General features: G+C 45.6%; 1 protein-coding gene across 2 annotated transcripts in view; it reads right to left on the bottom strand.

Annotated features, from left to right (window-relative positions):
- Positions 1–22,999, bottom strand: part of Polr1a (RNA polymerase I subunit A) — a 65,505-nt gene that overhangs the window by 12,582 nt on the left and 29,924 nt on the right. For both annotated transcript variants that reach the window (XM_021189950.1, XM_029534879.1), the window contains exons 14-24: positions 20,336–20,527; positions 12,057–12,206; positions 11,019–11,202; positions 9,658–9,740; positions 9,387–9,545; positions 7,395–7,493; positions 5,677–5,829; positions 4,276–4,358; positions 2,110–2,275; positions 1,045–1,266; positions 166–380 (exon numbers count right to left, since the gene is read on the bottom strand). In XM_021189950.1, the coding sequence (XP_021045609.1) occupies positions 166–380; positions 1,045–1,266; positions 2,110–2,275; positions 4,276–4,358; positions 5,677–5,829; positions 7,395–7,493; positions 9,387–9,545; positions 9,658–9,740; positions 11,019–11,202; positions 12,057–12,206; positions 20,336–20,527 (1,706 nt within the window). The remainder of the gene's footprint in view (positions 1–165; positions 381–1,044; positions 1,267–2,109; positions 2,276–4,275; positions 4,359–5,676; positions 5,830–7,394; positions 7,494–9,386; positions 9,546–9,657; positions 9,741–11,018; positions 11,203–12,056; positions 12,207–20,335; positions 20,528–22,999) is intronic.

Here is a 22,999-nt window from a genome sequence, read left to right as displayed (position 1 = left end):
GCACACGTGGAGGAAGCCATAGAGCTACGTGCCTATGTAAGCTCTTCTATATGCTTCTGAAGGCCAAGGAGACCTTCTGAGATGCAGGTAAAGGCTGCCTTCCTTCCTCTCCTGGCCCGGACTGGAGGTTCACACACCATGTCACAGATCAACGTGACACCTCACCTGTCGAGGGAAAGCTCTGATTTTTTGTAACTCTTCTCTGCTTGAGCCGCCCATTCCTGACTGTAGTCATCAATCTTCTTTTCAAATGTTTCAGACACAGATGCAAAGTAGATGTCTGGGCGCCATACAGAAAGGCTAGGGTCGGGACAAGGGGCAGCCCTCTTCTGGTATTTCCATCGGCTCTGCTCATCCAATTCATACCACATCTGTAACATCTGAACAGACAGCAAGCTGTGTCTTAGCTATGTGGAAGGCATCAGGACAGGAGTCTACAACTCCAAGCACTGGCTCTGGAGGAGAACAGGGAAGCATGGGGCAGGGACCTGGCTGGCTGTGGTGACATAAGAACCAGCTCAACACTTATAACAGGGACAGAGTCTGTCCCATGGCACGGTGCTGACCAGGATGCTTCCAGCAATTCACCTTGACCTGTCTAAAGCATAGTAAGGGCATGACATCATTATTTACTGTCCAATTAGGTTCCTCTGGAGTCAGATGGACAGTATTCCTGACTATGGAATAAGAGACAAAGACCTGTCCCAGGCAATCATGACACTCAGAGTGAGGTGACTACTAAATGCTAGTCAGCACTTCTCTCCCAAACCCAGGCTGGCCTTCTCTCTCCCAGGTCTCTATCCAGAGCTCTGCTCAGATGCCCTCTCCACTTCTATGACTGGTCTCTCTGAGTTTTCCTGCCCATCAGAGCCCTAGTACTCCTTCAAGCCCTACTCATACATTTAATGAGTCTCCTAGTCATAGTCTCACATGGCTACCACTGGCATCTGGACTGATATCACACTATTAGGGAGCAACTCTTATCCTTCCTCTATCTGCGGCCCGAACATGCTAGGCATTGTGGACACAGCCTCCCCATGCTACCTGCTGGGTCTCTGGGCTGCGGCCATTCTGGGTCTTGCCCTTTAGGTTCAAGGCTTTCACAGCTGCCTGAATCTTCTGGGAAAAACTGAGGAAGGCGCCTTTTCTCAGCAGGGCACTGGAATGCTTGTGATGCCATTTTTTAATGGCTTTGAAGTGGCGGAGCACTTTCTGGGGATCTGCTCTGGATAAAACTTCATGAAGATGCTTGGATTTCATTATCACCTAAATAAACAAACCACACAAACAAGATGACAGCGTGAAAAATGGACCACACGATATGACTTCAAGTGACTCAAGGTGCATTAAGAGTCCCCAGATCAGCTGGGTGTGGTGGCGCACGCCTTTAATCCCAGAACTCAGAAGGCAGAGGCAGGCAGATTTCTGAGTTCAAGGCCAGCCTGGTCTACAAAGTGAGTTCCAGGACAGCCAGGGCTATACAGAAAAACCTTGTCTCGAACCCCCCCCCCCAAAAAAAAAGAGTCCCCAGATCAATGTCTGGAAGGAACAAACACCCTGTGAAAAAAAGCCTTCACTGTTAGGAGAGAGATCAGCTCATTAAGAACAGGAAGAGGGAAAGATGGCAAAGATACTGGGAAAGGTGCACGTAAGGCGAGGACCCAGCCAGGAGTGAGAACTTATTTCTGCCATCAGAACCAAGTCCTCATGGTTTCACTTTCCCAGGCTGAAAATAGTAACTGCTTGGTCCATGGCAATGCCATTATTTGGCATTAAGAAATACACAAGTTACAGACACGTCTAAGGCAGGCCTGTGTTCAAACCCCTGCCCACCTCCCACCAGTTGGCTATCATAGCTTCAGCATTTAGATAAAACCGGGCAGAGGGCTGTTACAGTCCTCAACTGCACCAAGGAGGAACCCAGACTTGCTGTCCACAGATACTCATGTGTCACCATGACCTTGTGTGGTCACAGTCTAAGGAGGAGCTCTGAAAATATCAAATGCCTTTGGACATTGGTTGGGGTTTTACAAAATTTCTGGCTTTTCTCAATGGTCACATAGATGGAGTGGCAGGGCTCCAGCTATCACTCATAACTACTGACATTACCTCATAATTGCTGGCCAGAAAGGGGAACTGCTTGGGCTGTAGGAACTGTGTCTTGGGGATGTCCAGGCCGTCCTCCCCATACAGGAACTGTACCACACTGCCATCGCTGTCACGGACCGTCAGATCGTACTGGATGACCAGCCCCTCCAGGTGCTTGATGATACATCTGTAAGGAAACTCCCTGCTCAGTGCCCATGGAAAACACCTCCCAGGGCGGTGCTGAGGGGAAGGAAGGGGACTACTGTTCCAGGAGAAACTCTAGGATGGACCACTTCCAGTGCTCCAGGCCTTGGGATGCAACATCCAGAGGCTACAATTCCTGACCGTTTTCCAGGAAGAGAGCACCTCAGTGGTCTGGTTGCCACACTCCCAAGGCCAGGCTCCCATTTAGCTCAGCTGCTCCCTGCCCCTTCGCTCTGCTGCATCTCAGAGCTCTACAGGAGCAGCCAGCATCCTTAGGATCACAGGCAGGCAAAGAAAGGAAGAGAAGGAAGAATTCTTAAACTGTCAGTGTAGACTGCCAAGCAAAGGGGCAGCATCAGGGACTAAATGCTTACATGATGCCCCTACCTGAAGACCTTTGTCTCCAGTCCTCTATGGTAGCTGGCTCCTTCACCCTCCTTTGCTTTCTGTCTTGGTCACAACTCAGCATCTACTGCAGTTTCCTAAGACCCCGTTTTCTGTCCCTTAGCAGCCAACCCAAGCTAGGAGAGTAGAGCTCAGCTTTAGCCACCACATCCATGGTGTTTGACTCAGAGCCTGGCAAGCTGGTGACAAACACCAGCTCTCCTTTCACCACACATGGTGGTAGTGATGTCAGTCTTTGGCCCGCTGCTATGCTGGCCTTAGAGGGCCTAACAGCTGCCCCTCATGTCCATGTCTCTAGACTGCTTCTCCGAGCTTCAGGTCTTATCTCTAATGGCCTACTGACACATCTACTTTGAATCGCCAGCCATATCCCCCTCTGTTACAGTGTTCTGTTTCCTGTCAACTGTGCCGTGCTGCCTCTCAGGCCTGAAAACTTGAGTGAGCAGTTCTGTGCCTTCTCCACTTCCCTACCAGAAGCCTGTGCTGTGCCTCCTCCTGCTCAGCTCCCCACTGGCAGGTGAGTCCTGAGAGGTACAGAGCTTTGCTGCTGCTCTTCTGCTCAGCCAGAGATCCCCACATCCTCCTAGTCTTCTCGTTATGGGTTCCCACACTTGGATCCTGCCATGCAGAGTTTACCCATCATGTGCTTCCAGCTTTTCTTATGCTACACTTGTATTCTTGAACAATTTAGGGGGAGTGGAGGTCTAACCTCTGCTCACACAAAGGTCAGGTAACCCAGGCTCCTGGGAAGAAAAGGGGCTGACCTTACTTTCCCGACCTTGCTTGTGCACTACCAGCTCCAGATGCATTTCTTACCAACAGATCACTCAGGAGTGTCCTCAACTCGTGTCCTCCGTCTCTAATGCCATGGAGTCAAGGAGGAGGGAACACAACATGGTATGCAGACTTGGCAAGTCTGAGCTCAGAAGAAATGTCAAAGCAGTAACCGGTGGGCAGAGTTTCAAGGGGAAGTCGGGAAGGAACTTGGCTCCTGTCACTCTGCCCACACGCTCAGCATCGCAGCTGGAGGCCTGGGGTCTGCATCCCCTCGGTTTCCTATGGTTAGCCCCACTAGCATACATTCCTTGGGCTCAGATCCTTCTGTCTACCCAATGTGGCTAGGTACGAGACTGTTTCTTTTCCTACCAGAGAGGAAAGAAAAGGTCTTGGCTGAAGACCTTCCAGGTTGCTGACCTTCCAGGCATGTCCAACCTCTGGTTACTGTTCATGCTGTCGTCTACAAAGTTCACGCCTAAGAACTATGTAACTGAGCTTTATAGATGCAAAAAGAATCCCATAATCTTTGATGTGGGGTTACAATTCTGTGTTGGGTTGTGTTCAGATATTTTGAGGCATATGCAGCTCACAGGTAAGGCACACCTAGAAGACCTGTAGAACACAGGGCTTACTGTGTAAACCTCTGGAGGCATGCTCTACCAGTAACATAGAAACACTCTGGGCTATTTTCTGTCTCATGGAGCCAATTAAAAGAGATTTTTATCATCTAAAGAATGTACATGACGGGTGCAGGGTCGTGGGTGATACCTACCCACCTATCAGAGGAACTTTGTTTTTTACCTTTGGAGATAGCCAGAACGGCTGGTTTTGACAGCAGTGTCCACCAGGCCCTCTCGTCCTGCCATGCAGTGGAAGAAGAACTCCTATGGGGAAAGTGGGAGCCCAATGTGTCAGTGAGTACCATGCAGGGTCACCTTATGCACTCTCTCCTAGTCATGCAGGTTGTTCATTTCCTAGATCCTAGAATCCTGCCTTTCATAACCCCAATAGCTCCTAAAGACTTGTGATGCCCTGGGATTGCTATCTTCCTGCCTGAGGTGTAGGGACATGTGGATCAAACGCAACAGGAGCCAGAAGCCCTAAATGCACTCCCTCATGCATCCTCAGGACACTGTATGCCACTCTGCAGTGAGAAGCAATGCTGGAGTTCACCGCTGTCCTGCAAATCCCAGACCTGGATCCTGTAGCTCAAGTACTCCCTAAACTTCTCTGTTTAGTTTTGAGATAAAGTCTTCATATGCCATCTAAGTTAGCCTTGAATTTATGATCCTCCTGCCTCAGGCTCCTGACTAATTGGGATTACCATCGAGAGCTATATGGTAGTTCACAGCCCAGCTCAGTGACTTTTTGATATACTCAAAGGTGTGAGTCAGAGTTTGAAACATTTGACATCAACCCACTAGTATCTCTTGCCATAGGCTGGGGATGATACTGGAAATGCTGTGTGGGGCCAATGGTGGGGTCTCTAGAGCATTAGCAGCCTTACAACCCTTCACTCCAGACCTGGTATCCGCGCACAACACCATGTACAACATGTGTACAACCCCATGAAACCAAAGGTCGGACATCCAAAAGGGGATTTCCTTAGGGGAAAATTGTATTTGCTGAAGCAAAACTATATACAGATGTACAGATGCCCCATCATTATGGAGTGAGGGGAGAGAACAGAAAATGGGGACCTCATGAAATCAATCTCTATCGTGCTCCTTTCGGTGATTAAGCACCTTGGTGACTGATACTCCCCCCTTTTGGTTGCTTCTGAAGCGGCAAAGAACTGGCTTAAAGAGCTACGTTACAGAAAGGGTGAGACCAAGATCTATCTTGTCTTTTCATGGTTTTTTTTTTGTTGTTGTTTTTTGTTTTTTGAGGCATGAGGACTTGCTATGCAGCTCTGGCTAGATTCAAACATGACAATTCTTCCCTGAGCAAGTACTGGGATTACTGCACAAGCCAACACAACAGGCTCCATCTTTTCATTTTACCACTAACATGATCACATGCCTACTGTAAGCACTCTGCTGGCCCTAGTATCACAGTGGGCATCTCCATGCGGTCTGGCAGGTATGCCTTGAACGTTTCCCACTTGTTTCCCACTTGGTTGTTCTTGTACTATTACTAATGAGGTCTCAATTGACCACTTCTAGGCATAGAACTAAGGGAAAATGCCAAAAATACACATACAGGAGGCCTGATACCGGTAAGGAACCTTCCAGTGACAAAGCCACCAGCCCTGGGGGTGAACTCGTAAGGCTCAAAGCAGGGCAGTGACTTGCCAGACGCCATCAGTGGGGGTCTCCGACCTTCCAATTCAATTTGGCCCAGCAGGCAAGAGATCTGGGGAAACAAAACACAAATGACACACAAGGGTTGAGTGCTGAGTGACACTCTGTCCCAGCAGGACTTCCAGCTTCCCCTCAGGAAAAGCATCTGGAAATGATGTCAGACCTGAAGGCCAACCTAGATGCGTATACAAGCCAAAGAACATTCCAAGGAGAAGTTGGTTCTGGCTTCTCCCCCTCCCACTTGAGGACAAGCGATGCCTAAAAGAAACCGTGACTTAAGTCACCACGGTGTACCTGTATTATACCTGGGAATGCCTTGAAGTTTGTCCTGCTTGGGTTTGTTTTCGATTTTTTTTTTTTTTAAAATAACTTTACATAAGCTAGAATTATCTGGGAAGAGGAACCTCAGTTGAAAGAATGTTTCTATCAGGCTGCCAGGAAGTAGGCCTGCAGTGCATTTTCCTTGTTAATGGTTAATGTGGGTGGGCCAGCTTATTGGGGGCAGTGCCACCCCTGGCAGGTGGTCCTGAGTTGTAATAAAAGGATGCAATGTTCCTCTATGGCTTCTGCTCCAGGTCCTGCCTTGAGTTTCTGTTCTGAGTTCCCTTAGTCATGGAGTTGTAAGAGGAATCAATTCCTCCCCAAGCTCACGGTGTTAATCCCAACAATAAAAACTCTAAGATAAGGTTCCAATGGGGATATGGATGGAGTCCAGAGGGGACAATAATCCCACAGCCAGAGAGAAGTCAGCTCACCCATCTGCTCAGTCTCTCAAGTCCACACTGTCTTGGCACTCACCTAAGGATGGTGCATACTCTCTAAGAACCCCCCAAAGATTGAAAACAACAACAAAACCCACATCAAAACAGACACTAAGATCTGTGAAAATGTCTCCATAGCACCAAGGAACTCTGGGAAAATAATAGATTCAAGAGGTTAAATGATCCTTAGAACAATGCTTACAATGTAAATGAAAACAGTAGATCACGCAACACTGTAAGATTCTGTGTGTGGTGTGTATGTGAATTCATGTGTGTAATTGTGAAGGTCAGTGGCGGACACTGGGTGTTTCCTTCATCTCGAATTACCTTCATGTTCTGAAACAGGGTCTTTCACGGAACCTGAAACTCATCATTCTGGTTAGCATGGCTGACCAGTATGACCTTTGAGGGTCTGCCTCCCCCACCCACAAGGGGACTACATCAACTGCCATGCACAGCTTTTTAGGTGAATTCTGGAGCCCTGAACGCAGGTCCTTGGGCTTGTGAAGCAAGCACTTCAGTGATTGAGGCATCCATCTCCTTATTTTAACATCAAGATTTGCACTGAAACTCTACATAGACGGAAGATGTGCAGGTATAACATGCATATATACACAGACCAATGCCTGTTGCTATAATACATCTCACATGGTATGTAACCTACCTGCATACTTCTATCAAGTCCTGACAGTGGTTAGCACCTGCACTGACTACTATATGCTTCAGGGCTTTTTAGTATTTTTAGTTATATTTTACACGGACTGAAGATGTATTAAAAGCAGAAATGAACCTGAAAGCTGACTCTTGACATCAGCCCACCCCACCGGCAAACTGGCTGAGCTATTTTTGTTCATACTTGCATCGTGTTCACGGTTGACCCTTTGGCTCCCGACTGCACCATCATCTGCAGGTTGTTCTCGGGGAACTGTCTGTGCAAGCCTAAAGGCATACATGCCTGTGGATTAAATCAATACACTAGTCAGTGACCTCATCTTTTTTTGAAATCCCACATTCAGAAGGTAAAACCATGACACAAAAACAATAAAGCCAGAGAGAAGAGTGAACTGCACTTAAGACAAAGGAAAGCCTTATCTGGATGGTCCTTTCAGTAAAGCCTATAGATGTGTGCTAAGCTCACAGGAGCCCCAGGTTCCATTCACTGGCCAAACAGCATCAAATAAGGAAACAAAAGGCTGAGAAGCAGGGGAGGGGTGGGGGTGGGAGCTGGCAAGTGCCATGGAGAGGATCTAGATGTGGTTTGAATAAGAACAGCCCAGAGACTCATCACCAGGGAGTGGCACTATTTGAAAGGATCAGAAGGATCCTTGTTAGAGGAAATGTGTCACTGGAGGTAGGCTTTGCGGTTTCAAAAGCCTCTGCCTATGGATCAGGATGTAGAACTCTCAGCTACATCTCCAGTACCATGACTCCTGTGTGCCACCATGCTCCCTGTCATGACAATGGACTAACCACTGAAAGTGTAAGCAAGCCCACAATTAAATGCTTTCCTTTATTAGAGCTGCCTTACTCATGGTGTCTCTACAGCAATAGAACAGTGATTAGATAAGACACTAGGTAAGAATAAAATCTGGGCTGAAAAGATAGTTCAGTGGTTAAGAGTACTGGCTGCTATTCCAGAGGGCTCAGGTTCAATTCCCAGCACCTACACGGCAGTTCACAGCTGTCTGTAACTCCAGTTCCAGGGGATCGGACACTTTCACACAGTACAGGTAGGCAAAACATCAATGAATATAAAATAATAAAAAAAATGTAAACAAAGAATAAAATCTAAGGTGAGGTACTAATGAATCAGCCCAGGAAAGCACCGTTTGGATCCCCAAAGAGCCAGCATTTTACCAATGTCCACACTCGCCAGCATGACACCAAGCACTGGGTGGGGAGCCTTGCTTCAGCAAAAGGCCAGCAGAAGTGAGGAAGCCCACAGGGAGATCCTGGGGGACAATGACATGGGTTCTGAATCTGTTTCAGCCTTTGTCTGGAGATCAAGACACCCAACTCAGCACAGGAGCTGCAGAGCCTGGGCTGGAAGTGGGCAGGAAGTGAGCCACGGGACAAGAATCAATTCTAAGATGTGCTGTCAGCCCTGGAGGGCAAGGCTCCTGCTTTCCCAGGCAGTGCTACGAGGCTCCTAGAATAACACTTTCTACTGAGGAGAGCGCTCTTCTAGGCCACCAACTGAACGGCAGGGAGAGGATCCACAGACAAACTGATGCTGAGTAGTAGCCTTGCCATTTCTTTGCTCAGGCCAGATCCCTGGGTCTACCAGGCTGAAATTCAGGCTGGCGGTTCCTCCAAACCACAAGACTGGAGCACAGGGAGAGCACATGTGACCTTGACCCATGCAGATTCCCATCTCCCTCTGACCTGCCGTAGGAGGAGCCTGCTTCTCGGTGAAAGCAACTCAGAGCCCAGGCACACCACTTACTTAAGGTCACACAGCAAGTACCAAGTACAACAGGAGGCCAGGCATTCCCTTGGCGCTACTGCATAAGCATCAGAGACTTATGCCTTTCATTCTGTACATCTACCTACAGTGGAGTGGTTCTACAGGCAAGCTTCTTTCTTCAGCCCCTTTAATGTAGCAACTTCAAAGAAACACATTTAGAAATGCTGCTCAAAGCGTTCCCCTGTAGCATAAAACCAAGGCCTTCCCAGACTCACAGTGTGAACTCTTCACAAAGACGGATTCTACCTACCCAACTTCAAACTTCACCTAGTTGGGCTGATCTAAAAGGCTCAGGGTGAGAATCAAATGTAATTAAAAACAAACCAACAGAAATCAGCATTCAAAAAGATGGGGATTTGTGCACTGTATGGCCAGGCTAACCTTGTTAATCTCATTGCTGTAATGGTTCACTTCCTCCTTGAACTTCATATCAATCATGTTAAAATCCCTCTGGTCTTTGCCCAGATGGGCATCCTGCCATTTCCCTTGGATTTCATCACATGATGCAGCTTCTGGCAGGTTCAATGCAGCCTTGACAGCCTAAAAAGAAGAAAGGAACAGGAAGCTCTAGCTAAAGGAGGGCGTGGTTTTATTCTGCAAGGTTAAGCCACCCCTGGACAGCAGGCCACAGCCTCCCAGTCCTCCTCTTTACCCGGGGTCCACACTGGGTAGATTCTTCAATGATGTGCTGTCTCATCACATCTGCATTTGGTTTAACCAAAATGTCTTCTACACCTGCAAAGTCAAACAGAGAAGTTCAACAGGGTCCAGGCCTAAAGTTGCACTGGCTTGTAAACTTGGTGATGCTTAGACCCAAAGTTGAGAGCCACAGGTAAGGGAAACTCTGGAACAGCTATATTAACATTAGTGAATGCTTATGGAGGCCTAAACATTATAACCTCTATTCTGTAATACAATTAGGGCTCAAAACTGAGATACACAGAAGAAAGCCAATGCTTGAGTTTCAAGCTTCTGCTTTTAGCCAGAAGCTCTGCTGGCTACATCCAATAAATATATGTGGGATGAAATGGCTAGAGATTTTGGCTGTTCAGCAGTAGAAGAGAGGCTGACAGTGAGTATCCCAGGAACCTGATCTATAGCTGTATGCATGCATGCAAGCACAAATCCACGCATCCACGTCAAGTACAGTAATTTCTTTTCAACCCAACAACGTTGTTTCTACCCAAGAATGCCAGACTTAAGAGATCTTAAGTGGGGCTGGGTGTGGTGGTACACACCTTTAATTCCAGCACTTGGGAGGCAGAGGCAGGCGAATTTCTGAGTTTGAGGCCAGCCTGGTCTACAAAGTGAGTTCCAGGACAGCCAGGGCTACACAGAGAAACCCTATCTCAAAAAAAACCAAAACCAAACAAACAAACAAAAAACCCCACAACCCCAAAACAAAAACAACAACAACAAAAAGAGATTGGAGTGGGAAGGCATTAAAAGCTAGAGCAAACATCTGGAATTCCTATTACAGTAGCCTGGAAATCTGAGGCTTCTGAAGACAGGAAGAGGAGATGATTCCTTTCCGTGGAAGCCAAAAGCATCAAAGCAGACCCTGCATGAGGTCGCTTCCAGGCCATCCTTCCAGGCCATCCCTACCAAACAGGGCTAGAATGGGGTTAGGCAGCCCTCCCCAAGCTCTCCTCCCCCCTCCATGGCCTTGCTTGCTCTGTCAACCCTTGGCATACGGATCACCAGTGCACTGAACCATTCCTGTTTGTGCATGGGCTAGAAGAGCTTCAAGCACGGCTGTTGGTTAGGTCTGGTTTTCACTTGTGAGCTGGGTGCGGGAGTTTATACTATTATTAACGAGTGGGGTGAAGGGACAGGATGGGAATGGGAATGGGAATGGGAGGGTTGCTTTGCACTGCTGTAGGGAAAGGAGCACTGGCTGTGAAAAGTCAGACGGATAGCACTGATCGGAAGAGCCTAAACATCCATCAAGAAAACGGCCTAGGTGCCATCCTGTAAGGTGAACAGAGTCAGGGCCACAAGCCGAGTACTTACCCAAGGTGAAACCTCTATAGAGCTGTAGGTAGGCAGTGAAGAGGCGGGCTAGGCAGGTGAGAACCCTGCCGCTGGTCTCACCCCCATAGATCTCATAGCAGCAGTGCACCAGGCCGTAGGCAGAGCTCCCATAGTGTGCCTTGTCCAGCACTCCGCAGAGCAGCTCTCCTTCCCTGATGATCACCTGTGCAGGGAAGGGTCACCAAAGCCAGGCTGCAGGGGTCATCTCTTGTAGGAGCTACCCATATTTAGTTGTTTATGTCCCTTTACTGTGACCTGCCTCAAATCCTTCAGGGAAAGTAGAAGGGAATATATGAAACTAATACACACTTTAGATGAGGGAGTCGAACACACACTGGCTAAGTTTTTAACTGCACACAGTAAGTAGATGATCTATACAGGGAAAAGCAATGGCTGCTCCAGGTCTGTCTGCTTAGGGCATCTGTTAGTCCTGACACAGGGTGGGGGTGGGTTTCACTGGTAGAGTTCATGCTAAGTGTGCAGGGGACCCTGAGTTCAATACCCAACACCCCAGGAAAAGAAAGAGGGAAGAGGGAGATAAAGGAGAGCAGGCCTTGCTAAAAATACAGCCAGCGGCAGACTTGAGCTGCTTGCTTACCAGGAGCACACAGAGTTGGTAGTCTTTGGTGTGAGTGTGCTCTCACAGGGGTGAGACAGTGGAGGGTGATCACACTGGCCTCCCCGAAGCTTGGTTCTGAATGTCTGGAGGTGGGAATGGGAACCTCACAGCATCTGGCTAACTCACAGCACTCAGAGATCTTGAAGGACAGAGCAAGTTCTGTGCTGTAAGCACTGAAGAATCAGCACCAGCTTTAGGAAGCCTTCCCAAATCAGCAGGTGTTTCATACTGAGAGCCAGAGGGCAGAGGGCAGCCCCGACCACGTCGTAAACACAAGGGGCACCACCTTGGACACACCTTGTCTTCTAAGGCATAGCATCAGCTTTTGAACATGTTTTTTTAAAGTTCACCTGCCTACCTCCAGGGACAGAGATCCACTTTAGAAAGGGCAGCCGTACCTGGGACTCACACATGGAGTCAGGGTCAAAGTCAGGGATAGGCCGTGGCTTTTCCTTCATCCAGGCTTTGCTGCCGATTTTTGCCTTTCCAGATAAGTTCAGAGGGGTGTAGTCCTCTGGAATTATGTTTATGAGGAGGGTCGACACAACCTGGGAAAAAGGAGGACAATATGCCGAAGGGGAAGGATTGTCACCTCAGGATGCAGTCTCTCATGCTCTCAAGGCACAGTAAGGCAAACAGGTCCTCCAATAGACAAGTCCCCTCAAAATACACTAACATACACTCAAGCATCATTGTTGAAGGTTATCTGATCACAGAGTGAACCCCAAGATTGTGTTTTTTACTAAAATTCTAGTTGTGGTGTGGTTCAGTCCTTAGCAAACACCTTTCATCCCTCTGGCTGGAATATAGACACAACCTCAGTACACACCTTTAATCCTAAACAATGAAGGTAAAGTTAGTTTGTAGAAGGAAGAACTCATGTTTGAACGTGATGCCTAATTGAGACGCAAAGTGATGAAAGATTGGCAGAACAGATGCCTAACTCTCACAAAAAGAGAGGAAAGAGAGGCATTGTAAGAGGGAAGTGGGGCAGACAGGAGGAGGAGGGGGCAGGGAGGAGGAGGAGGAGGAGGAGGAGGAGGAGGAGATAGTTTTACTGGAAGTTTTACAGAGACATGTTGAAGAGAGACCAAGCCAAACACAGGTGAAAACAGAACGAGCCAGAAGATTAGAACATATTGCCAAAGTCAGTATGAGGCCAGGCAGATCAACTAGGGAAACCACTTTATCCTAAAGTGAACAATCTCTCTGACTTGCATTCAATTTCTGAATAGGTCAAAGGAAGGGGAGGAAAAATAGAAATTGCTTTGGGGTTAAAGCAAATATCAGATAATGTGGTAAAATAACAAAAGTGAAGGCTTCGCAAAGCTGAGAGAAGCTGAGAGAGCTGGTGAGGCTCCTACCTGCCTGGACCGAAAGCTGGGACACACTCCTCAGTCGTCCTCAAGTAGGGACAATCACTACTGAGTTTAATGACTTCCTCCCTGCACAGAGCTTGTATTCTCAAGGCAAGGACATAAAAACTACCTAAGGCAGCCAGGCATGGTGGCCCACGCCTTTAATCCCAGCACTTGGGAGGCAGAGGCAGAGGCAGGCGGATTTCTGAGTTGGAGGCCAGCCTGGTCTACAAAGTGAGTTCCAGGGCTACACAGAGAAACCCTGTCTTGAAAAACCAAAAACTACCTAAGGCGCTCTGCTCTCCACAGGAGGCCTAAGCATCTGAGTGAGACCTGGAGTGAGACATCAGGGATCGGGGTGCCTGGTACTGGTCACGCACTGAGGAGCACTGACAGATCCAGCACTGCTTGTTCACAGCCTGCAGACAAGATGCATTCACTCACTGGCAATTATCTACCCTGTGTTTACTATGAGGCAGGCACTGGGGAGAGAAGAGTGCTCCTTGGAGCCTTGATCCCTCGAGGATCCTGCTTTGGAGGAAACAGATCAAGGAAAAGTAAGAGCAGAGTGTACGAGGGCACGGCTGTTTTAGTTAGATGGCCATGGAAGGCCTCAGCCAGCCAGGGCAGTCAGACAAGATCATGCGTTTTAGGACAAGGGACAGAAGGGTGAGTGGAAAGGCTTAGCCTGAACGGAAGGAAAGTACCTGACGACTCTACCCCATGCCCTAACCAACCCAGGGTATGAAGAGGAATGTATCTCTCATAGTTATGGGGGCAGACTCAGAATCTGGGGAGCACCATGCTTTCTAGCTCATTAGTGAAGACTTCTTACTCTGTCTTGACTTTGTGGATGGAATGCTTAGAAGACTCACAAGCTCCTATGACCTAAACAGTTCCCCAAATCCTCATTCTGTAATACTATCCCGGGGGGTGGGAGGCAGAGCGAGGATTATAACATGAATCCTGGGAAAACAAGTATTTACACAAAAGATTGATCTGACTTAACTCCTGACAGTACCATTTACTGTAAATACATTCCAGGTCTACAAGCTGAACACAGTAAACGCCTTAAAGAATAGGTGTCACACTGATAAAGACTGATAAGCTCATAACCTGATACCAAGCTTTTACAGAGCTAAGTGCCACAAGTAAATTGATGTAACTAGAATTGACATTAGTACTGAAAGGTCAGGGTGTCTTTCCCGAGTCAACCAGAAGGGTTATCATCAGCAAAGAGTAGTTGAAAGAAGGCCTGGAGAGGCATGAACTCTCTTAAGCAGGTGTTCTGCAGAGGGAGGCAGGTGTCCCGAGGACAATGGACCAGCTTGGGAAGAGCTGCCAAGTACATCCTTCCAGAAGGAGCAGAGTTGAGACAAATGGACAGGTTCTGGGGCTGGAGAGGTGGCTCAGTAGTTGAGAACACCGGCCCCTCTTAAAGGGAACCTGGGTTCAATTCCAGCACCTACAAGGCAGCTAACTGCCTGTTAACTCCCATTCTAGGGGATCTGATGCCCTCTTCTGGCCCCCAAAGGCACTGCTTACATGTGGTGTACAGATACACATGCAAGCAAAATACCTGCAAGCATGAAAGTAAAAAGAACTAAGTAAGAAATAAAAATAAAGAGGGCAGGTAACTCTGCTTTCAGAGTGGACGATGGTTAGAGGGCTCATCCTCCCCACAACTCAGCGCAGCCACAGAAGGCATCATGAGGGTGAGCACAGACAGGAGTGGTGGCAGAAGGGGAGGCTTCCCTGGGCTACTGCTTACCACAAGCCGCAACTTAACCAGAGCAACATATGGCTAGTGGGGGTGCTGCCAGAGCTGGGCACCGTCAAGACTGGAATTTGGAGTAAAGTAAGAAACATCCAACGACTCACACACAGAGAAACACGGCCTGCTAGCTCTCCTGCAATAGAAAGAACATCTGAAAAGTATCTCAGATTGACTTGTAATAGTTAAGAAGTGGAAACAACCCTCATTATTCACTTTCAACTGAAATGGATAAACAAACTGTAGTATTCCACACTAGCCTTATACTGTTTGAAATAATTTAGAGGAAATGCACAAATTAGGTAGTCATACAGACTAGAGTGGGACATGGAAGGAATCCCAGCACAGAAGAGGCGGAGGCAGAGGCATCTAAGTGATTTAAAGGCCATCTGGTTACACAGGAGGTCGAGGCTAGCCAGAGCTAGAGAGTGAGAGACCCTGTTTCAAAAATAACAAATGATAAAGATGCAAAGGATATCAGTATATATGAAAATAATTTAAAATAGCTTTATGCTAATCTGCATTAATCTTTAAAAACATTTTTTAAGCAAATGGATTTCTTTACACGTTTCAAAATGTAAATAACCTGGATAACAATTTCCAGAAACTGATATAAAATACATCCCCATGAAAATATCCTACAGTATGAAGAAACAAATATTGACTAGAGCACTAGTTGAAATAATAATAAAAGAATACCAATTAAAAATTTAAATGCCTATCAAGAAGTAGGTATTAAATAGAGGGATACTTAAATCAACTAGGGGGATACTCATATCACTGAACTCGACAACATAGAGGCTGAAGAGACCGAGGCCGCTCTACACGTACAAACTCAGAACCCGCTCACCCAGTACCATCAAGGGCGCTGAATTTAAGTTACAAAGCAATTACAAAAAAGTTTGGGTCTGCCAACTGGGCACACAGAAACGCTTAAGTAGACTTCTTGTCATATGTGGAGTATGTTAAAAAACAGACTTGTCAAGAACCAGGGAAAAGGGAAACGAAACACTCACTTACACAACAATTATGGAAAACATGAAATTTCCCCAAGCACACTAGAAGCAGAACTCCCATGTAAATCAGACAGGCCACATGGCACACACCCACGGAAAGGGAAAGCTCAGAATCAAGCTAGCCATTCATCTATAACGAAACAGCCACAACCAGGTGGTGGCATACACAGGGGAACACTACTCAGGCACTAAACACAATGGAACCTTATTGTACAAGAGCTGAGCCTTCGGAGATAGCACATGTTACTACAATATACTCAGACCCCAGGAAGCAGATAGTGTGTGTTCTAAACTTGACTTCAGAGAAGCACAAAGTAGAAAAGAGGCTATGAGTAGCTGAGAAGGGGCTGCAGAGAGAGAGGGTGGTTAACAGGTACAAGAGGGCTGCTTGAATAAAGAGTAACTCTCACGCTCCACAGCGCAGCAGAATATCTGGATGCCAATAACTGTACATTTCAAAACAGCTGCTACAGAGGACTTAGCAAGCTCCCATCATGAAGAAATAGTCAACATTTAGGGTGGCAGACATTTCAGCTATCCATATCTGATCATTATACATTGCATTCACAAATGGAAATGCCACACTGTGCCCCTGAACCATAATTATATATAAATAGTAGAGTGTCAATTGAAAGGAGTGGGCAGTTGAACACAACATAAAACAAGTATCCAGTAAAAACTGGATTAAGAAAAGGACTGATAAACAAAGCTCCCTGTGAAGGATGTAGCGCTCACTCACAGCCTCCTCACTAAACAACAGTGGAGAGCTGCATGCTTCAGGTTCCAGAGGTCAGCAGAGGGGTGATCTTAAATACATGTTGAAAACTGAATGTCAAGTTGGGTGTGGTGGTGTATGCCTATAATCCAGGCATTTGGAAGGCAGGACTGACAAGTTTAAAGCCAGCCTGGACTACATAGTAGGATACAAAAATAGGGGGGGATGGGAGTGGGCGCAAAGAGATGGCTCAGTGGTTAGGATCACTGGCTGTTCTTCCAGAGCACCAGGCTTGGTTCCTGGCACCCACAGGGGGGCTAATAACTCTTAAGTAACTTCAGTTCTTGGGGTCTGACACCATCTTCTGGCCTCTAAGGGCACCAGGCATACACAGGATTTACATACATGCAGATGAAACGCTAATATTCATAAACTAAATATTAATGAGGATTTTTTAAAACTGTAGAACTTAATCACGGTTCAGTTCTGAGCAGCCCTGAGGACACTATAGTATGACCCTATTCTTATTTACTTCTGGTAAGACTATGTGTGCATACTGAGAACAAACATGGAGAGGGAGGGAATTTTTCCTTTTCTGTTTTTGTATTTCTGTTGGGCAACTAATTTTTTTTTCTTTTTTTCTAATTATTACTTCTATTTTTGTATTATTCCTACAATGAAAAATAATGTGAAAGGCAGACCTAACAACTAAATTTATTAAGGACAAATACAAAAACTGCACTTTTATATAATCATAAAAAATAGAAAAATTAATAAATCATTTATAAAAACCATCTAGAATGAAATCTAGAGTGATCGAGAGCTGCTTCTGGTCAGGGTACTGCTGTCAAGGATAGTGAGGAGAAGCAAACTTACCACATCCTGAGCCAGGAGAGAGAGAGAGACAGACAGACAGATAGACAGAGAGGAAGGGCATACAGAAGGAGAGAACACCCTAAGAGACCAAGATCCCACAATCTGCTTAAAAAGTACTTGGGAAAATTGACCATATAATTGGTCACATAACAGGCCTCAACAGATACAAGAGTGAAAAAGTCCCACGCACCCTATCAGATCACCATGGACTAAGGCTGGTCTTAAATATCAACAAAAAAGGAAAGCACACATTCACATGGAAGCTGATCAATGCTCTACTCAATGATAACTTGGTCAAGGAAGAAATATGAAAGAAATTAAAGGCTTTTTAGAATTTAATGAAAATGAAGATACATCGTACCAGAACTTATGGGACACAATGAAAGCAGTGGTAAGAAGAAAACTCATAGCTCTGAGTGCCCCAAAAAGAAACTGAAGAGAGCTTACACTAGCAGCTTGACAGCACACCTGAAAGCTCTAGAACAAAAAGAAGCAAATACACCCAAGAGGAGTAGACAGCAGAAAATAAACTCGGGGCTGAAATCAACCAAATAGAAACAAAAAGAACTATGCAAAGAATCAACCAAACCAGGAGCTGGTTCTTTGAGAAAATAACAAGATAGATAAACCCTTAGCCAGACCAACCAGAGGGCACAGAGACAATATCCAAGATAATAAAATCAGTATTGAAAAGGGAGACATAAAAACAAAATATATCTTAAAATAATTACTGTTTGTTGAATATTAACAGTTGAAAATATTAAAATCATGTTCTACAACAGAACAAAACAACCAAAAAAAGTACTTGGGAGCTGGCAAGATGGCTGTAGGGAAAGACCCCGTGTAAACCTGACAACCAGGCTCAGAGTCACTAGACCCTTCTAAGGAAGGAGAGAACGGACTCGAAAGCTGTGCTCTGACTTCTACATACATGAGTGCCATAGCACTTGTAGAGAAACACACACACACAAACACACACAGTAAACATTTTAGTTGTGGTTTGTGATGGTGACTCTTCATTGTAACCTTGATGGGATTTAGAATCACTATGGAGGGGCTGGTGAGATGGCTCAGTGGGTAAGAGCACCCGACTGCTCTTCCAAAGGTCCGGAGTTCAAATCCCAGCAGCCACATGGTGGCTCACAACCATCCGAAACAAGATCTGACTCCCTCTTCTGGAGTGTCTGAAGTCAGCTACAGTGTACTTACATATAATAAATAAATATATCTTTAAAAAAAAAAAAATAGAATCACTATGGAAACACAACTCTGGGTGTGTCTCTGAGGATATTCCTAAGACAGCTTTACTGAGGAGAGTCACCCCTGGATGTGGGACTGTCCCAGTTTAAGTGAAAGTGAGCTAGCAGAAGTGTTAGGTTTGTGTCTCTAGGCTTTCTGACTGTGCATGCAATGTGGCCTCCAGCCTCCTCGAGTTCCTGTCATGTCAGGTGTATCATCACAGTGGTGAGAAAGGTAACATCCATTCTAAACAAAATATTAGCAAGCCAAGTTCAATAGCTGTAATAGTTTAAATATGAACCATTCTTTCAAAAGCTCTTGTGTTGAAGGCTCTGTCTCTGGAGGGGCTCCTGAAAGGTGGTTGGATCTTGAGAGTGCTAACACCGTCACTGGGCTAAGCCACTGACGAGTTTCCTGAACTGGCTATTATAGTAGGAGATGTATGCCTCTGGACCATGCCTCTGAATGGTCTATCTCTTCCATGCTTCTTGGTTCTTCTTCTGTCTCCTGTCCTCATTGAGTCCCTCTGTTCTTCCACATGCTCCCTACCATAATGATCTGACTCACCACACAAAGGTCCAGAAGCAACAGTCAAGTGGCCAAGATGGCAAGCTTTGAAACTCTGATGTAAACTCTCCCTCACATAAAGTACTTTGCTACAGTGACATTTATAAAACAATGACTTTAAACCTTAACAACTAAAACTAGTCGAATCACATGCTCACAGACTAGAAAGAATTATAGAATTGGAGGAGAGGCTGCAGAGATTAATTCAAACCCACTTTTTACAGATAAAGAGCCAAGAATTCTGAAGCTAAATTTGGAGGCTCAGGCAACAGTAGAAGAATATACTGTTGTGTACTTCATTGCTTGATTTCCATGTATACTATTATATGGTTACTTTGGGCACTAATAAAATCCTGGGTTTGAATTCCAGTTCTGTCTCTGATAACCTTGAATGTGTAATTTAACATTAAGTTTGCCATTACCATCTAAAGAGAGAAGGTTGAATTTAAGCACTAAGAAAACAAGTTTAAAGAACTCAGCAAAGCCCGTGGTATTTACCACCGAACCTTATTATTAGAGATGCAACACCATTGCCATTAGCACTGTATTTGAATCAAGTTAGACACCAAATTATTTTAGACTCAATAAAGAGAAGCCATGCGGGGGCTGGTGAGATGGCTCAGTAGGTAAGAGCACCCGCCTGCTCTTCCGAAGGTCCGGAGTTCAAATCCCAGCAACCACATGGTGGCTCATAACCATCCTTAACAAGATCTGATGCCCTCTTCTGGTGCTGCTTGTGGACGTTGTACATCGTGGTGCGGAGCCTAGTGCGCACCACGATGTACAACGTCCACAAGCAGAGCTCCTGCTCCCTGACCCGCTTGAGTTCCAGTCCTGCATCCTTTGGTGATCAACAGCAGTATGGAAATGTAAGCTGAATAAACCCTTTCCTCCCCAACTTGCTTCTTGGTCATGATGTTTTTGCAGGAATAGAAACCCTGACTAAGACACCATGCAACCTGTTCTTAGTAGATATACCTTTGAGTTTTCCACCCAAAAGAAAAATCACATTATTTCATGATTAGAGATTTTTCTGTCTCTGGTCTAGGATCTCTTAGAGCAGTTTTGAAAGTGTTATATAAGAGATTTATTTCCTTTTAAATTATACACTGGCTGCGATTCTCCCAGCTACCTGCTTTCCTGTCCACAGCGGGAAGGGCTTCAGGATGGCGGGAGGAAAGAGCTTCACACGTCCCACTTTGTCTGTGAGCCCTCGGTACACCAGTTCCATGTACTGTTCCCGGGTGAAAAAGCATCCCCGAATGGTCATGTTTGCACCTGAAACCATGTGATCTTGGATCAGTCCTGCCAATGGCTGGCCATCCTGCAAATCAAAAGGACAAGAAGAGAATAAAGACAAATTTAATGTCAAACTCGTTCACTTCTAACCATCTGCTTGGAGGCCACTCTACCAAGAGCTTTCGGATAAAGCCCAAACTCTCCGCTCCACACCCTCACTTAAAAACAGACCACCTCACAAACAGAGTCACTACTGGCCTCAATGTTTGCCAACTGCCTTCTGTCTTACAACAAATGTGTTTCAAACTCATCCAGTTCCACAGGCCTTCTTTATTTAATCACATCTGGTTCTAGTTACTGGGCAGATTTTTGGCATTTATGTCTACGTTTGGTCTAGCTGTTGTCAGTTGTGTTCTTGGTTTTGTAGTTTGGTTTTATGCTTTTGTGTTTTTCACACATTTCTGGCCTTGTACTTCTGTAAATCATTCATCCATCTAACAAGTATTTCCTGAGAGCCTACTGTGTGCCTGGGCAGATCATTAGCCTGCTCAGGAGAAGCCAGCGAGGAAACAAATGCTGAGATGAACACAGGACTACAACGTGTTTTAAATGGCACAGTGCAGACTGTGGAGGGGAGCTCACGCTGCATTCGAGAGTGGCAGGAGGGGCGCTTGCACTGCATCGGAGAGCAGCAGTGCAGATGAAACCTTAGTGATGATGGGCTCAGGCAGGAGGAAGAATTTAAAGACTCAGGGGTCTTACAGGACCAGGGAAAGGCCTTGATGCTGTTTGACTATACTGGGAAAGAATGTCCTTTACTAGTGTGTTTTCAGAATACAGCATGTGCTTTAGATTGAGTTCTAATGAAGGTATTACCCACCTAAGGCCAAAACATCTGCTTTTATAAAAATCCCAAGTTCAGTGGCCACACTACTTTCATTTGACATTTTCACAGCCTTTGTAATCCCCATTCTCCCGGACAGTATCTGTCAGGTCTGTGTTCATGGCAACACAGGCAAATCAAAGTAAAAAGAGCTACACTCATTGACATTCTGTAAATAGTTTCTTAAAATGTTTCCATGTTTACAGGAATCTGAGATAAAATCGAGAATGGAGCTCAAAGAGCATTATCACCTGCCTGACACATTACGGCCATGGTTCATAACGAGGGGCTCGGGACCTCCCAACACAGTTGTTGGAAGAGCCAGAATATAAACATTCTTGTCAAATGGTCCAAACACAGTAATGACGGGTCTATGAAAACTCACACTGAGTTGTTAGAGATGGGCTGAAAAGTGCCTTAAATGTAAGGCAGGAGCAGATGGCACATTTGGCCTCTTGAATGAAATCTTCAAGTTACTAACATAAATAAGAAAAAATTGTCTTCCCTAGTGACACTGCACACAACCACACTGCAGAGCAGGTCCGTGCCCAGGAGTAGCTGATCAATACAAAACAGGCCCCGTGTGTGTGTGTGTGTGTGTGTGTGTGTGTGTGTGTGCTTGTTTTGCTTTTGTATATTTTGTGTTATTAGTTTTGATCTTTGTTCCTATTTTTTTTTTGAGAGAGAGAAAGAACATGATGAAAAAATATTGTATGAAAAAAATTAAATAAAAAGTTAACCTAATATAAAAACAAAAAATCTTCACATCTTATTCCAAAAATGATCTTGTTTTTCTTGGAGGAGAAACCCAAGCCAGGATTATACATTTGATCTATTCCAGTCTCTGGGAGCAGGTACTACAATATTTTCACCCTTCAAGGAGTGCAATTACATATGACACACCTGGTACCTTACCTCCTTTTTCAATCCAGAGTTTTCCAGGACTAGAAAATTCCTTAAGGAGCTAAACTACTCTCAATGCACTAATCATGGATTCCAGGGAGAAATGCTGATTAATGCGATTACTAAGGATCTACTTATCATTCTGAATTCCCTAAAAAAGCTGTTTAGGGTTGGAAAGAACAATTCTGAATCAAAACTACAGAGTTCTGCTACTGTTTAATATCCTAGATGACATTAAAATCAGTATCTCTGCTCAAAGAATGATGTACTTTGTGCCTTGGATTTTCTAGCTATGTAGAAGTCAGAACCCACATCTTAAGTTTCATCAAGAACTTTCCACAAAGTTTTGGCCCTCGGTGAGCACAGGAAAACAGGAGGAGGGTACTGCTCAAAGAAATAAATGAAAAATTCAGTTGATTCCTTAATAAAAAAAAAGGTAAAAGTTCTAATCATCTCAGATTTTATTTAAGAGAACAACACAAACTCTACTCAGTACATAGTATGGCCATGGGGAAAGGTGCTTTAAAAGTGAGACACAAACCAAAGGAGGAATGACCCAACTCCCGTCTATGGAGGCCGGGCCTAAGTAGGAAAATGACCAACAGAGAGAAAAGGAAAGAAGAAAAGTCCCAAATGGCCCCTCCTGGCTAGCCCCAGCACTCCCTGACAGCTTAGCACTCTGTACCAAAGATGCTGGATTTGACAGCTTAGTACTCTGTACCAAAGATGCTGGATTTGACAGCTTAGTACTCTGTACCAAAGATGCTGGAT

The sequence above is a fragment of the Mus pahari genome, chromosome 2 (genome assembly GCF_900095145.1).
Source record: "Mus pahari chromosome 2, PAHARI_EIJ_v1.1, whole genome shotgun sequence".
In the NCBI taxonomy this organism is placed as follows: Eukaryota; Metazoa; Chordata; class Mammalia; order Rodentia; family Muridae; genus Mus; species Mus pahari.
Note: the sequence above shows the minus strand (reverse complement) of the source record. Positions and strands in the feature narration are given on the sequence as shown.